Source organism: Drosophila busckii, chromosome X (genome assembly GCF_011750605.1).
Source record: "Drosophila busckii strain San Diego stock center, stock number 13000-0081.31 chromosome X, ASM1175060v1, whole genome shotgun sequence".
Lineage (NCBI taxonomy): Eukaryota > Metazoa > Arthropoda > Insecta > Diptera > Drosophilidae > Drosophila > Drosophila busckii.
Genome location: NC_046608.1, coordinates 886,673 through 904,120, shown reverse-complemented (window position 1 = coordinate 904,120; position 17,448 = coordinate 886,673). Strand labels below are relative to the sequence as shown.

The 17,448-nt window shown below is 36.7% G+C and overlaps 1 protein-coding gene across 2 annotated transcripts in view; it reads right to left on the bottom strand.

Moving 5' to 3' along the window:
• LOC108606973 (ras-related protein Rap-2b) overlaps positions 1–15,176 on the bottom strand; it is a 37,476-nt gene extending 22,300 nt beyond the window's left edge. The window contains exons 1-2 of one of the 2 annotated variants that reach the window (XM_017997541.1): positions 14,883–15,176; positions 1,952–2,699 (exon numbers count right to left, since the gene is read on the bottom strand). In XM_017997541.1, the coding sequence (XP_017853030.1) occupies positions 1,952–2,040 (89 nt within the window). In that variant the 5' untranslated portion in view covers positions 2,041–2,699; positions 14,883–15,176. The remainder of the gene's footprint in view (positions 1–1,951; positions 2,700–14,882) is intronic. The other variant, XM_017997542.2, reaches the window with a different exon arrangement.
• Between the last annotated feature and the right edge of the window lie 2,272 nt (positions 15,177–17,448).

Genomic DNA, 17,448 nt, shown 5'->3' with positions numbered 1-17,448 from the left:
ATTTGATGTACATATAATGATTAGGAGCTGAGCTTTATAAAATTCATGAAGCTAAATAATAAAAATTGAAAAACTAAGCAAATATTATAATACAATTACAATTTAATTTGTATAGTTACATTGGTTGGGCCTTTAAGCGGGTCTGGGGCCTGAGCTTGGACTGGGCCTTAAATATTTAATTCGTGCCCATCTCTAGTACTGGACTTAAATTTGCTTAAAGTTAAGCTAAGTGATTACTCGCTATAGTATTTATGCCATGCTGTTGATAAATGGTTGTCTAAGCGTTTGTCATTTGTCATTTGGACGAAGGCAAATGAATTCTGAATCAGATTTTGCAGGTGCAAAGCGCGGGGCTGGGGGGAGGGAGAAGCGCAAGGCAAAAGGAAAATAAATAATCAGCGCAAATATGACCGAAAATTCCAGTCTTGGCTTGCATAACAAAAGAAAAAGTATTCTAACTATGGTCCCTTTTATTATTTCCTTTCGTCCTTTTGTTGTTGCTGTTGTTGTTGTTGTTGCTGTTGTTGGACAGCAAATCAGGCGCGGCGCGTCTTATCAACATTCATGGTTTTTTGCTGGGCTTTTGTTTAGGGTTCAGCCTTGATGAGCGAAAGTAATAAGAAAAACAAAAAACTTGAAATCTGTGCTCGCAGCACAAAAGCAAAGTAAATACAAAATTAATCTGGCAAATGCCTTTGGCCAACGGTGAGCTTCGGACCCAATCAGGCGCTCACATAGCTCTAGTACAGCTAGAGCTCTAACAATGTCAACTTTATTTCTCAGCTTAATATCAAACAATATTATGTGCTATTTTCTATATACAACAACTAAGACTACAACAACAACAATAACAAGTTTTGCTTTAGTTCTTGCAACTTTTGACAAGTCTGATGATGGCAGCCAGGCAGTCAGGCAGGCGCTTCAACAAACTTGCAGACAACTTTGGTGAAAGCAGCAGCTCTCTATTGAAGCTCAACAGGTTGTCGCTGCACACTTGCGCCTGAGCCTGGTCCTGTTGCTGGTTCCTGGTGCTGGTCCTGCGCCTGATTATTTATTCTCTTGTCGATTGCAGCAGCATCTTTTCTATAGACCTGGCCCGGCAATTAAACGCTGCGTATTGTAGCCTAAAGTTAATTACTTTGGCTATAGTTTTAAATCCTTTGGATTAGCGGCAACCTTTTGCACTTTAAAAAAAGTTGGCCATAATATATTAATTAAGGTCTTTTAAGACCAATTTCAATCTTTATATAGGCTCAGAAAAAAAATCCTCTACTTTTTTCATATTATTATTAAATATTAAATATTAAACTTGAAACAATTTAAAAGCTCGAATTTGTTATGTTTTTTTTCTCTTAAGAATTGAATGTCGTGCTATAAATTTAAAATAAACATAAACAATTTATATTTTTTAGCTGCTTTCATTTTAACGATATGAATATAAATCTTTCGTAAGGTTTAAGCAGCTGATTGCAGCCAAAAAATAAAGTAAAATTTCTTTAAAAAAATATATATCTATTCAAAAGTTGACTCTATTTAATTAAAATTTCTAAGTGTTCTGTTTAAATAATTTAAATAAAATATTTATATTAAATACTTTCTGCTTAAAAAATGATTTGCTGTATTAAAATTTTGTTTTGTGATTTACTTTGCATCAGAAATTGTTTGTTATTTATTGTATTTGTTCGCTTAATTAGCATAGCTTTAATATTTATTATAGAATTATAGTCTGGAAGACTCAGAGCATGGGATTAATGCTTAATGCCAGTCTCAACTGACTTTAAGTGCGCGGATTTTCAACAGCTTGTTGATTTATGTCTTGGCTGGCAATACACAGATCGTTAGTTATGTTACATATGCCTGTTTGCCAGATTTAAAAATGAATACATGTGCCCATATATGTAAATGTGTGTGCGTGTTTGTCTGGTTGACATTGTTGAGCGCTATAACTTACTTGTCACGCTTGGGCTTATCCTCGGCGTTGTCATCCTTCATGAACGACGGCTGCAGGCTGAAGCGTCGACGCAAATGACGGCCACGCATTTTGCTGTAGTTGCTGTCGCTGTTCTGTTGTTGGAATAGGTGCTCACGCTCACGCCTTGCCAAAGGATTGATGTACGTTGGTTGCTGTCTCGACTGTCTGTCTGAGTTGTCTGACTGTCTGTTTGGCTGGTTGCAAGCACGGCGGCTACCGTAAATCAGTCGAAAAAGAAAATCCTTTTTATACAGGCGGCTGCGTTGTTGTTGGTTGGTTCGTTGGTTGGTTGGTTGCTTTGGCTGGTGTTTCTACCACGCCCACTGACGCCCACTTAATCAGAAGCGCTGCTGCTGCTGCTGCGTGTTGCGTTTGTGGCGTTTGCTGTCAGCGTTGTGTAAATTTCCATGAAATCGCCCCAAAGGCAATATGCGCTACGCTTTATTATCTCTCGAGCTTTAAATATGTTGAGAAATGCCTTAGCTACAATTGCTCTGAATCTTTATTTGCAGCTCTAACTGTAACTGTAATGAGGCTGCTGCCTGTAGTTAGCCTTAGCTTAGTTTATTATTAGCCAGCAAGTTACAAACAGCAAAGAGCGAAGCAGGAGCAGGAGTAAGAGCGACAGCTCGGTTTTATGCAAATATTTGTTGCGTACTCTCGTTTCGTTTTAATTACCTGCCCCACAGCCAAGCAGGGACGCTCAGTTGCCTGTGTATGTGTTCACCTGCAAATTGAAAATTTCCGTAAGTTGAGTACGCGCCACTCCAAAGTGGCCATAAATTACTCCACTGTTTAAGCACGTTGCAAGTTGCCGCTGCCGCTGCCACTGCCACTGACACTGACACTGACGCTGACGCTGACGTTGGCTGTGACAGCGATAGCGACGTCCAAGGCAACGCGCAAAGAGAAAAGCAAAGTCAGAGATAGTGTAAGCGTTAGAGCTAAAGGCTCATCACACTGCCTTTCAGTTTACTTGAATTGCAGCAAGCCGAATAATTTAAACGGCAAGCCATACAAAATAAAGAAAACGCATATACCTATATATAGAGCTGTGTATATAGAAATTTCAGTTAGCGCCACGCTTAAGTCGCGCGCAAAGTAATTAAGCAAATTTATTTTAAGATCGAGCAAAGCAACAAGCGGGTGCATGGGGCGAGGGCGGGTGCGGGTTGGCATGCTACCGAATAAAAGCTGCTGCTTGTCACACATACACACACAAACACACTCACACACACACACAGTCACTCAGCAATGGGAATATTAACTAGCTAATTGAGAAGCTGGCTGGCTTGAAAATATGTGTTGCCTACTTTCCAGCGCACAATGGATAACATTTGCCATAAATGCGTTAATGTTAGTGTTGAGCTCATGCTGTTATATGTTTCTCCCATGAAATATCATATAAATAATAAAGGTTTGAACTGTGTGAATTTCTTAAAATTTGTTACTTCAGCAATTGGCATAAGAAATTTCAGCTTTGAAAGCAAAAAAATTGTTTAACGTGTTGCATAAAGTTTAAATAACTAATTCAAACTATTCAGTTACGACGCACAGCTTTTGCAAATTCTGGAAATAATAACAAGAGCTTTATACAATCCTTTATGTTAATAGTTTATAGAACATTTTGCTGAACAGTTCAGTTTAGTTAGAAAATGACTCTATTTTTCATATTATTTTCATAATCATTTCATATGGATTTCATTCCTAAATTGTATTGCAGCTGAAACAAAACATAAGCTGTATATATTATGTGTTTTGTGAAATATTTGCAGCTGTTAAGCAAGTTTAGTTTTGCATTCAAATGAAATATATTTTCATTCTCTATGGATTTTTACAAATCTATAATATAAGCGAACTTTATCATTATAAGTTCAACATGAAAATATATTTCAAATTTGGAATTGCAGCCAAAATGATGAAATATTAAACTGAAAAAATAATGAAAAATTTGGCTTATAGCCTTAAATATTATAAATGCGTCACAGGTTCAATTGCTTTGGATTTTATTTTGACAACAATATTTCTAAAAATGTAATAAATGCTAAAGCGAAAAATTATTTAAGATTTTTAAAAATGCCTTTGCTTTTACAATCGATTCTAGCGGTCTAACTTTTGTTACACATAATTAATTGCCTTATGTAGCTTAAGAGCTGAGAATGAGCTCTTGTGTCTGTTTCAATTATTATTTTAAGCTTTAATTTATATTGACATGAAATGATTTTCTTTTACCTACAATTTATACATAAAATGTAAGCATATTTGAGGGCATGCTGTTTGACTTTGTTTCAAACTCAATGTGCACACAATCATGTCAATTGACCCATAGTGCATCGCAGCAGTCGCAGCAGCGCTCAAAAGTATGCTAGAGTCTTGGCATTGGCAGCTCAACACTTTCAGCCAGCTACGATAGTATTTCAACTTTGTTTCATACAATTTACAACTGAACTTTGCAGTTATGTTTGAGTTGAGTGGTCGTCGAGAGAGCCATCAGCAGCAGCAGCACTAAACCATAGATGAGCAGTGAGCAGTGGCAACTACAAATTAAGCAAGTTTGTCTGCCAACACCACATGGAGAGCAATACTTGATTAACTCGGATTGCAAACAGTTTTCATAAACTAGCTGACTGGCACTTGCAGCTAGTTCACGCTTTCTTGTTTTTATTTAGTATCCATTTCTGTTGGCTGTTGCTGTCACTTTTAATTAGCAAATTTAATACAAAGCGACTAGCTGACCACAAAGCGCTTACAACGCAAATGGAAAAATTGGGCAAATAGCATAAGCCTGCAATGCAATTTAAATTGTCTTTTATCAGTTTAATTAAAAATGCAGTTCAAAGCTCAATCAAATTTCTGTATTTAAATTTCAATTAACAACTAACTAACTAACTAATTGCTGCAATATTTTCGCTATGATCTCAGCCTAGTTCAGAGCTATGTCAGCTCTATCAGTTGTGTAAAAATATTTGCTTTGGCCACAAAAACAAAAGAAGTGCACAAAATACAAAACAATGTGCGAAGCTCAGCATATGGCAAAGACTTGCGGGCAGTTCGCCTCTCAGTCTGTCTGGCTGCATGCATGCATGTGTGTGTGTGTGTGTGTGTGTGCTGCAATGCAAATGGCTAAATTGTTCCACAAGGATATTGAAACTTTGCTGCTTGACTTATATCTCTGGATGTTTGCGTTTGCACTGGGAATTGCTTTGGCATTAAGGGTTGCTGCTCCGGCTTCAGCTCTGACCTTGCGGTTGGTGAAGCATTTTCAAGGCTTGGAAAGCCACCCAAACGCGCTTTGGCATGGCATGGCCAAAAGTTTGCAGTGCTTGGCTGACAGAGAGTGAGCGAGAGCGAGCGAGCGAGCTTATGGAATTGGTCGTGTATGTCTTAAGGCGATTTTGTCTGCCCCCCCTTTGCCGCTCACAGTTTGGTGTTTCTTTTTTTTTTTTCGCTCTACTCTTGATAAGTTTCGTTGCGGCTTTTATGCCAAAATTTGTTAAAGTTAAACGAGATGAGAAACATTTACTGCAAAGCAGCTCAGTAAATGGATTACACTTACTCGGACACGCTCTCGGACTCGGACTCGGTCTCAGACTCAAACTGCATTGTTGCACATTCTGCTTGCTGCTGTCTAATGCAGAACGCCAACAAATGCCGCATACCTCATGCCGCATGCTCTGAGTGCTAAGCGCTGAGCGCTGAGGATTGCAGCAGTTCAATTGCAAACAGTTTGCTAGCAAAATAATAAGCAATCGAGCTTTACTTTCACTTTAGTTTATGTGCATACATTTCAGAGCCGGAGCTTGCTTATCTCTGAGCCATATTAAACAAGTTGGCTCTCATGCAATGATGGCAAAAAAAGATACATTTAAAGTTGCTTTGCAACTAATTTCAATTTATGATTATTCGAAAATGTTTCTTTGTCAAGTGTTAGTTATTTTTCAATTTGTTTTGTTTAATTGAAGCTATTTATGATTATGTAATAAAACAAATACAAATATCCACAAATTGCGAGCTAATTATAATCATTTTGAAAAAACTTGCTTAAAATTGTTTTGAATAATAAAATAAGCTAAAAACAGTCTTTGGACTATTTTTACTTGGGACTTAATGAACAAAAATAGTTTTGATTTAATTTTTAATCATTTAGTAATGACAACAATTATTATTTAAAGTTAAGCTTAAGTATGTATGTATGTATATATTAAATGAGATTGGCATTAATCTTATTAAATAAACATTGTATTTTAATATAATAATTTAATATACGTCAAATGAGTGCAATAGGTTATCGAATTAAAATAAATTTGCTTTTAAAATGCTTGCACGCATTTAATGGAATTATTTTCTTTTTTTTTCAAGCATTCGCTTTTATTATATAATTTAACAAATTGTGCAATTATATGAATTTTTTATTTGCTGCTTTATGTCAATTTGATGTCACAATTTGCAAAGTTTATTATGTCAAGCAGCCATTTACATATGAAAAATGTGTGTGGCGGGCTGTTTTATTTATTTTTTTGATGGGCCAATTCGACTGTGAATAAAAATGCAATTAAGCTGCAAATTTTTGATATCGCACACACACACACGCTTGCAAAAACATTTCGATTCGATGCATTTGCGATTTGATTCGATTTCGATTCGGCTTCGGCTTCGTTATGTTTCCTTTTTGGCCATAATATGATTTGACCTGCATTGGCTGCCAACTCTTTGACAAATACCTGTCGCTTGTAAATTTGCATTAAATTGCACATAATAATTTTTTTTATTAGTTTCATTTGAATTTCCAATCAGTTGGCATATGCTCAGCAGTTGGCGTTGGCGTTGGCGGCGTTGACTGCTGCGCAATTTTCAATTTTGATTGCCAGCCAGTGAGCCAGAAAGCGATCCCGATTTGCATAAAGTTGAAACTTTCTGCCATATAGGGGTTATGTGTATATTGTCAGACTATAATTCAGGTCATATCGTTCGGCTTTATCTTCATCAGCAGCAGCGTTGGCTTCCTGTCGACCAATTTGTGGTTTATTTATTAACTTAGCTCGCTGACTCAATGCAATTCTCAGATAAATAAACGCGCACAATAAAACTGCCGGCAATAATAAATAATAAGCATAATAAGAACGTGCCATTGCTCTAGGGCGCCAAATGGGCGTGGCAGTCGTAAACTGTGCAAAAATAAAAATAACAAGATATACCTAAAGGTATAAAAAACACATTCCCGACTTTCAAATACACTTGCAATTAAATTTAAAATTTTAAATTGTCTAACTTTACATAAATAAATCTAATCGAATGAATTGAATGCTGATTAAAATGATTTATTTATTTATTTAATGTCAACGAGCAAAGAAAATGAATACAAGAAATATTTAAACATACATTTTAATTATATACCAAACTAATCAGAGTTGAGAATTAGTGTTGAACATTATATTTAGCAAGTGGGATTTAATTAATGCTCAATATTTCAATGCTAATTAGGCAGCTATTTCAATCAGAACTTCAAGTGAGAGCAACAACTTTTAAAGCCAACCATTGTTTGTTAATAAAAACTTTGTTGAACTATGAACTTTGCACTATGGAACATTGGACAACTTTTTCTAGCAACATATAAAAGTTTGCTTTGAGTTCTACTTTATTTATTAAATAATTTTGAAACATATTTCAAACCGCTATATAATTTAAAAAAAACTTTTCATTTATCCACCAATGTGAGTATTATGTGAGTATTACAATTATTATGGAGTACCAAGCAAAACAAATTTTCAGTGCTTTAAATTAAAAGAAAAATATTTAAATAATCTGAAATAATTTTTTGTATACATGTTAATTGCATAATTAACTTTGTCATATTAATTTCTCTTTAGATATTTTGTTTTCATTAAAAATTTCTTAATGTGATACGTAATTTAAAGTAAATTAAAATAAAGACTTAAATTAAGTAAATGCGCAAGTCTTAATATTAAGTTAATTAATGAAATTGTAATCAGAATTTTAAATTTTGCATTGAAATTCTCTTTAAGTTGAATAAGTCTAAATTTAGGATTTCGATAAATGAAAATAAAAACTTCAATTACTGCATATTATTTGCGCGCGCTTGTCGTTTAAGCAATTCGAGCACACCCATTCATTATTTATTGAATGTCAAAGTGTAAATAATAAGGGCGGGGCACGCGCATAAAATGTTGCAGGCAAAGTTGACGAGCACATTGCGCTTATCAGCGGCAGCGGCAACAAAATTGTGGCTTAAGGACCAAAGAGAGACAAATGACAAAGGCAGCGCAAAGGAAAGAGGGGCTGCAGTACTGTGTTTTGTTTTTTTTTTATAGAGCAACACTGTTGATTAGCATAAGTTGGCGCTTCAAATTGTATTGAAGACTTCACACAGCGAGTAATTGAAAATAAAGGAGAAGAGCCCAGCCAAGCTGATGCTTGTTGCCCTTTTGTTGGGGCCAGAACGAAAGGAAAAATAAATGCCAGATTAGCCGCCCATGAATGCGAGTCAGGTGCACACACACACGCACACAATATTGAATATAAAATAAAAGGAGTGGAGCACAAATATCTAAATAGATATGCATGTGTATAAAAAATTTAATGGGACTTTTGAAAGCAAAGCTGAGCTGGGATTGCCCTGAGATGAGATCGCGTGCATTTGGCCCAAGAGCAAGGAATTGGGGTTGCCTGGGAAATGGGAAATGGAGGTCAAAGGTGGCTTTCGAGGCGTTTGCTGAAAGCTCTCTGCCAGACTTAGGCTGCATAATAAATAAGCCTCCCAGCCACCCAGTCAGTCCACCAGCCATCCAGCCAAATGGCATTTGAGTCAAACGTGTGCTTTTGAGGCTTCGCAGTTACTTCTTTCTCTTATCTGTGTGCAATTATGGCAGCTACTGTGGCTGCTGCTGCTGCTGCTGCTGCTGCTGTTGCTTTTGTGTCTGACCTTGGTGAGGCTGACATGTTGCCGTTGCCGTTGCAGCTGCATGGAAAAGTGAAAATTGAAAAGCCTGAAAGCTTTGCCAAGCCAGAACAAAGGCATGAACAATAGACGAATGCGGCCTGCACACACAACAAGCCAAATGCTAGAATTATTGACAGAGAAATGAGAGGCACAAAATAATGAGAACAGCAACAGCAACAGGCTGCCAGCAACAGCTAAAACAGACAACAACAACAACAATAAATAAGGGCGCAAAGCAAGACGAAACTCGCATAAAGATAAATAAAATGCCTTTGGGCCCAATTCCCTTGTGTCTTATTTTTATGCTTGTTTTATTTCGATTTTTGTAAAATGCGACAAAAATGCTAATGAATCAGCAAAGGCAACAGCAACAGCCAAGGCAAAGGCAAAGGCGCCTGATGACAACCAAACAGACAAAGAAACAAACAAGCAAACAACAATCACAATTCAAAACTTAATGCAAATGGTAATGACAGGCACACACACACAGACAGAGAAATTTAAATGCCTTAGCTGCTGGTACTAGCAACAACAACAACAACAACTGTGAATGGAGGGCATATGCTGACTGCTGACTGCCGCCTGAGTGGAAAGGCTTAGATTAAAGTAAAGCTACTCGCTGAATTTATTTTAAATTCAAGAATGCAAAGCAGCAGATTTGCCTATTCGCTGCTTGATCTAACATTTATTTATTATTATTACTTTTATTATTATTGTTATTACATACCAAATTGCAATTCGTGCAGGCTTCAAATAAACTAAACTAAACTTGAGCTCTGCTTCTTAGAAGTTGAGAACTATTCCATATTGCTGAAACAAATTAGTTTAACAATAAGAAGTAGTAATAAAAAACTTTAAAAAATTATTAAGCAAAATTAGAATAGCATAGAATGTTCTATATTCTATACTCTATATTCTATGTTCTATATTCCATTCTCTATATTCTGTATTCTTTATTCTAACATTTTTTTTTCTTTTTTATTTATTTCCAGGCCATTATTGACTTACCAACCAGGCGAAATTGAAATCAGCAGCAGCTGTCTTCCCCTAGATCGAAGCCAGCGCTCATCTCTCTCATAAAATGAGTTCATTATTATCTTATTAGAAGACTCGGGAATGCACTGAGAGTGAAATTTACAGCGCTGCCGGTTGCTGTCTTCAAAAAGCTGTTCAAAGTAATTAGAAGACCAAAGTGGAACTGAGCTCAACACTCTCCACGGAGCTCGAGGCGGCAACAACGATCCCAACGGAATCAGCAATAAGTAAGCAAATTAATCATATTTGTTAAGCCAAATTAATCCCAGTATATGCTTAAGCTACTAACAATTCCTTGCATGAATCTATCCGAGTACTCTGTTTAAATTTCATTGGTTTTTATGTTATTAAACTTTTAATAACTAACTGCTTGAATTTTTCACAATAATTGTAACAAATGTTGAGTCTGTTGCTGCAATTTGTAATATTTATGCTTATTAATTTTTAATTTTTTTTTCACTGCGGCTGCGCGTTAAATTATAAAACATTCAACTATGGCATTAAATCAATTGGCAACACATTAATTAAAATTGATATAAAACTATTTTGCAGGCAGTTAAATTGACAATGAGTAAGTTGTCAACTCATTTATTTTTTTATTAACATGAAAATGCTTTCGGCTATTTATTAATCAATATTTTTAAACAATTTGCATACAAGTAATGATTGAAATCGAAAGATGCAAGAAAATAAAAATTTTGACTGCAGCAGCAGCAGGAAGAAACAAATCAATTGTGGCATGCCACATAATAAGTGAGTTAGCTGCCAATCGAGGAGGCCACAGCAGCAGCAGCAACAGCAGCAGCAAGTGCAAGCAAATCGAAGGCAAATCAATTTCACTGACAAACAATTATGTGTAAAGCAGAGAGAGAGAGAGAGAGAGAGAGAAATAAAAATTGAAATTGCTTGTGCGGCTTTGTGTAACTAGAAATATTTCAAATTATTTGCATATTTATGCTGGCAATTGCAGCTATGAAAACCAATCTGGAATTTCACACAGAAAACAACAAAAAAAAAGAAGAAAATGCCTGCATTGTGGTTTTTGTGTTCTTTACTGTTGTCGCTTTGTTGTCTGTTTGCCAACCGCAAATAGCAGCAGCAGACAATTTCAAATGTCACCGAAAAGCAGTTGCAACTTACAGTCGTGTGTGTGTGTGTGTGTGTGTGTGTGTGTGCGTGTGTGTGCGTGTGCGGGCTGACATATTTGTTAAAGCAATTAATGTGCTGGCTTAAGAGCCGTTATAGTCGTATAACTAAATACCCTTGCCTTATTTTTTTACAACACGCTAAAGCCGCAGACACAAAAGCGGGGCTCAAGTAATTATGCATGACATTTGTTGTTGTTTTTTTTAGCTTGGCGATAAGCGCAACCAGCACATAAATGTGTGTGCTTGTGTGTGTGTGTGTGTGTGTAGCGCTTGTAGTTGTAGCTGCTTGGGCTGATATGGGCACTTGGATATTTATCATTTATGTAGGCGCAAATTTACGTTTGCCCCTGTGAATGACACCAAAAAGGCAATTTAAACATTGCACACACACACACATGTTTAGCATACATACATACAAAAGTTGTGGGGCAGAGACAAACATTGACGTAGCGTATTCGTTGTTGTTAGCGCCGCAAGCATTACAACAATTTCACACATGCTGCGCCCATGTCTACGTTGCGTATACGCACTGTCAGCCAGCAGCAGCAGCAGTAGCCACAACGACAACGACAAGAACTTGTGCTGTGCTTATCAGTGGCTACAACAATCAGCCAGGCCCGCCAGCCAGCCAGCCAGTCAGCCATCCAGCCAGCTCGAGTTGCCGTCTATGAAGCGTGCCCCACAGCAGAAGCAACAACAACAACAACAGCAAGCGTAATATAAAAAAAAGAAAAACCAGTCCAAGAGCAAAAAGTGAAGCCAACGACCCGTACAACAAAATGACAGCTCACACACACATGCACACACACACACAAACGAAATAGCAGCCCTAGTGCGTTATCACTTATGGGCTGTTGCTTTGCTTACAATGCTGGGTACAGCGCACAGTGGCACAAAAGCGATTTACTTTAGCTACAAATATGTAGCCAAGCAGAAATTTATTTTTTTATTTCCACACAGTGCACAAATTACATTTTATTCTAATATTTTAGTAATAAATTTCAAGCGCAGTTTATTGTTAAGTTAATGCCAAAGTAGCAAATGAATATCTAATAGTTTGCAACTTTATTGTAAAATGTATGAAATTTTATTTTCTATGTTAAGCTTGAATTTTTAAATATATATTTTAACTTTTAGTTAAATATAAGAAATGCAAGCAATCAATCAAAGCATATTATTTAAGTTGCTCATTCAAATTAAAATAAGTCAGTTAGCTATATAAATACTAAATTTGAATAAATAACTTTTAGCTTTATTAGCATTTGCAGTTTGCTTGCTGTTTGACCCACTGTGCTTGTTTTAGTGGCACGCAAATTTATACGATTTTTTCTTTTTGGTTTTATGTTGTTGTTGTTGTAAGCTGCTCTAGTAGTTTACTTTGGCCGGACTTTGGCAGTGCTGGGCCCAGCCCCGAACGCTTACTTTGCACTGTGGCGAAGGCTAGCCCAAAGCAAGCTAAGGAGGCGTGGCAGAGGAGGCGCCTAGGACAACATTTGAACACTTTGTACTCATTTTTATTGGCAGCCAAGCAGGCGGGCAGGCTAAAGCAAAATTATTGCCTTGCAGGCATCTTTTGAGTTACCATTTATATGTGTGTGTGTGTGTGTGTGTGTTTGCTGGTACTTGTACTAATGAGACAATTTTCACTCGCTGTGCATGCGTGTGTGTGTGTGTGTGTGTGTGTGTGTGTGTGTGTTGACTTAAATTTGATCCCTAATGAACTGACGCTTCGACTTGTTGCTTGGCGGCTGCCGAAAAGCGCAGACAGTTGTCTCAACAGCCAACTAGTTACATATGTGTGTGTGTGTGTGTGTGTGTATAACAATGTAGACTTGCCACATTAGCGTGTTGTTGCTGCTGCTGATTGCTCTGCTTGTTGTTGTTGCTTTTGTGTTTGTTGTTAGCGTTTCAATTAGAATTTGGCAAACGCATTTCAAAAACAATGTGCAAAAAAAAAACACAATGTGAGCTTAGCCATGTGTGTGTGCTATGCAACTACACTGAGCGCAAATATTGGCCAACAAACGCAAATTTATTTCATATCGAACAGACGCGTAAATTGATGTTACAGTAAGCATTCGGTACCAGCAACTGAGCCAAGCTTTTTTCACTGAGTTGCACAGAAGTTGATTTTATACAAATAAATCAGTTTTAATATAGATGCTAATATTGATGATATAATATAAAAAATTTGTTTATATTTTTATTGTATATTTAATTTAATTAAATTTATTAAAAAAATATCATATTGCTGTTAAGAATATTTTCATGGACCAGCATTGCTATAAATTCTGATTTTTATTTTAAATTTTTTGGTAAAACTCTTTGTCAAGATCAGAACATTTCAATGGTTTCATCTGCTAAAAAAGTTTTTGATACAGTTTGTATTTTTTTGGAGAAAAATTCGTTCATGAATTTTTTTTATATTTTGCAGATTTTTCTTGTTGTCTTTTCAATTTGTAGTTTATTATTTCTAATGATATTAATACTCTGGACTTTAGAATAAAAATAATTTGCAGAGCTTAAATTTTTTTATTTTTTGTGTGGAGGTTGCTTAAACAGAATGCTTACTGTATTCAGTTTTGTACCAATGCAATTTTATTTTTATAGATATGTTGTATTCCGAATCAAGGCGAGAACAGTTTGATTTAATTGACTAATTGCAAGAACTCTGCCCAAAACTATATTTCATTTAACTTTATAACAATCATAACTGCGATTGCCACAGTCTCGAGCTCAATCAGACTTGGCTCATCATAAGATGAGAATCTTCACTGAGGCCATAAAAGGCACATGAGAGTGTCATAGCCCAATGAGTTAATCATCGAAGAGCGCATTAAGATCCATAAGAGAAGCATAAATCAAGCTAAAAATGTGCGTATGTGACAAAGATTTAATGGCCAGAAAACTCAAGACTCGAGGCACTAGAACTGCCGATTTTTATGCATCATTGACAACGGCGCTTTAATGAGTAATAGGCCCAGTCAATGGGCCACTGACAATGGGGATTTTTTGCTCTAACTGCCGCCCATGTGGGGGCGGGGGCTTTATTATCAGCGCAACGGAAATGGCCGTACAATGGATAAAAAGCGGATTGTGGCGTTAAAACAAAACAGCAACAGACAACAAAAAAATTATATAGGAGACACTAGAGTGTATATAATTTTATCATATTATCGATTGCGATTACTGTTTAGCAGAGCAGTTGAGTCAATTGCAAGCCAAAGTCAAAGGCAAAAGAACTAACTGCAAGCTGAGAACGCGCAGCACATTTAAATAAAATAAAACAATAAGCTTAACACACACACACACACAGGCACACTAACTAACTAGCTGTAATTTAGCAACAGATGAGTCACTGGCAATTTGCATAGCTGCAGCGCAGTCACAGTAAAAAAAATGTAACTAAAAAAATATAAAAAAAAAATAAAACAGAAACAAGCGGCAGGCAGCAGCAGTTTCATTGAATTAATTATGACAAGCGATGAGTTTATTTACGATCAATGTAGATTACACCAACATTATCATATATTTACATACTTTTAGCTGCGTATTTTATTTTTACGTTTTTGTTTTTTTTTTTTTTTGGGGCCAGGTGTTTGGTTGCGGTAGCTAAACTTCGTCGCTTATCTAACAGTTCCGGCACAATGTTTTGTGATAAGCGTACTGAGTTTCAAGGCATAACAAATATATAAATACTACAGCAATATATATACAGAGTGTTTTTTTTTTTTTGTAAAATATATAAGCACTTAATTTTAATTTATACCTGTTGGCCAAAAAGCGCTTTGGCGCCACTATTCAAAAATATTGCAACTTTTCGAGTGAAACAAAACAAAAACGCAAAAAAATATTGTTTGAGACCGCGCACAAGACTTAAGTTGATTGTGTCTGAGAGCAAAAAACACGCACTGAGCTTCTTGTGAGATTGTTAGTTAGCTAAGCTTCTGGAGCTGTTGGGTGATGTTGCTCAGTTGTCCGACAACACAACACGCTGCTTCAAGTTCCCGGGAAAAACTGAAACTGAAACTGAACTCTGTGCTGTTGCTACACTTGATGCATGCGTTATGGCAGACGCCGCACGAGTGACAGCAGCCTCAGTGAGAATCCGAATCCGAAGCTCAGCGCACGCAACCTGCCCCAAAAGCAAACTGCACAGCACAGAACGAAAGCCGAGCCGAGAGCCAAGCACAAGCACAAGGTGCGCAAAGGGCATAATTTGGGTAAGGCCGTCAGTCGTGGGCGCGTTCGAAAGCGGCGTGGTGCGGGTGCGGGGGTTGAGCTCTTTGGCTACAAAAAGCGCCACAAGTGCATAGTCCAAGCCGAAAGCCGAGTGCGAGTCGAGTTGGGGCGAGTCGTGAGGCGAGTCGAGTAGCGAAGGCAACAGCAACAGCAACAGCAACAAAACTTAAATTGAATGTCATACAACTAGCAGCGACAGCGGCAGCGGCAGCGCAGTTCACAGCTGTGGCCACTTGGCTAGGGGAAATTTCAGTTCAAATGTAAAAGCTTCAACGCTGAATAGCAGTAGACTGCGCCTGAAAGCAGGCAAAAGCTTTTTTCGTTTTTTTTTCAAAAGCTTGCCCCACAACATTTCTAATGTGCAACAGCTTCACTATGCAATCACACACACACACACACACACACACAGCTACACACACACACACCTACGCCGAAAATACCAACAGCTTAGTTGCATTGAAATTTCTGCGAAAATATGCGCAACAATTAAACCTTGTCTAAAATTTCAGCTATGAAGCTGCTCTCAGCTTAGCTATTCGTGTCTGGTATTTAAATTTGCTTGCGCTTGCCCTGCCACGCTTCATTTTATTATTTATTTTATTTATTTTTTATGCTTGTTAAGTTGCCGTCAGCATAAAATGCACACACACACACACAGACACATGTGTCAACGCTTTTAATTAAGCGGCATAAAAAATGACACAACGTATCATAAAGTATAAAGACTGTGCCTCTATGTGCGTGTGCGTGTGTCTGTGTGTGTGTGTGTTGCAAGTGCTGGCTGCGCTTTTTTATTTAAGTATCTGTTTGCAGTTGCCTGCACAGCAACAACGGCGCATACATAAATGCCATGGCCATAAATCTATTTAATTAGCTGATAAACAGGTCGTATACGCGATATACTGTTGCAATTTTCGCTGCGCTGCTCTCTGCTCGCCGCTGCAGCAAATGTCAACTGCCGAGCGTTTAGCTTTAAGCTGACCAACTTGTCCAACATTTGCCGCCGTGCTGTGTGCATTGTAAAGAGCTTAACATGCAAAGTCCCCCCACATGTAAATAAAATGCGTTAAGTACTCGCATGAACTTCAACCTGCGTCCCTGCAACGTTAATTGTGGATTCGCCTAATTATGGCATTATCCGAGTGTATTAAATGGCAAATAATAATATTTTAAATGCTCAGCAGCAACAGCAACTTCTGTCTGGTTAGGCAACTTTTTTGATTCTCTGAATTTATTTTCATTCATCCGTCAAAATTGACAGCAAAGGCGGAGGCAGTGGCTTATAAGGCTGGCTAATAATCTTTTATAATTTCGTCGTCTGTTCTTATATAGTAGCGGCAATTAGCTGCTTAGATAGAATGTTTACAGTATTAGTTTGTTTAATTTCAAATTCTTTCCAAAATGCCAATGAGCTAGCGCTACGGCACAGAGACAGAATATCAAATCAGCCTCTCGAACCTCAAGCAAAAATCAGTTTTGAGCCTTTGCTGCCGGCTCCAGATTCGCGTAATAATAAATAACTTCTAATAATAAAAATTAAATTAATTATTTTATGCATGTTACTATAATTATAAAATGCCTTTTCTTATTCTATACATTTTATTTTATTAATATTTTCATTATATGTTTATTTTAAAACAAACAATTCAATTTTAATTCCTGTTTAAGCCATTTGGCTGTTTTCATAAAAATTCTATCAATTATTGTATTATAACTATATTTTATATTCGAATTTTAATTGTTACTCTAATTTATTATTTGTATAATGTTTATTAAAAATGAAAGCTATGTAACTATTTTTCATCAGCAATTCAAACTGAGTCAAAGTTATTATGTGAAAATTACAATTTCTGAATTTGTTGTGAATTAATCACACATATGCATATAAATACATGTATACATATATTTTAGCCACCCCACTTAGAAAAAATAACAAAAATTTATATTTTTATTTATTTAAATTTATTTCTCTGCGTTTCTCAGCGTCTTAAATCTTCTTATTCATGATTGTATTGCTGGGCTAGCTCCTTGCCATCGGTTTCCAGAATCTTGCCCACATATTCCCAAAGTTTTCCTGTAAGGTATTTGCGCTT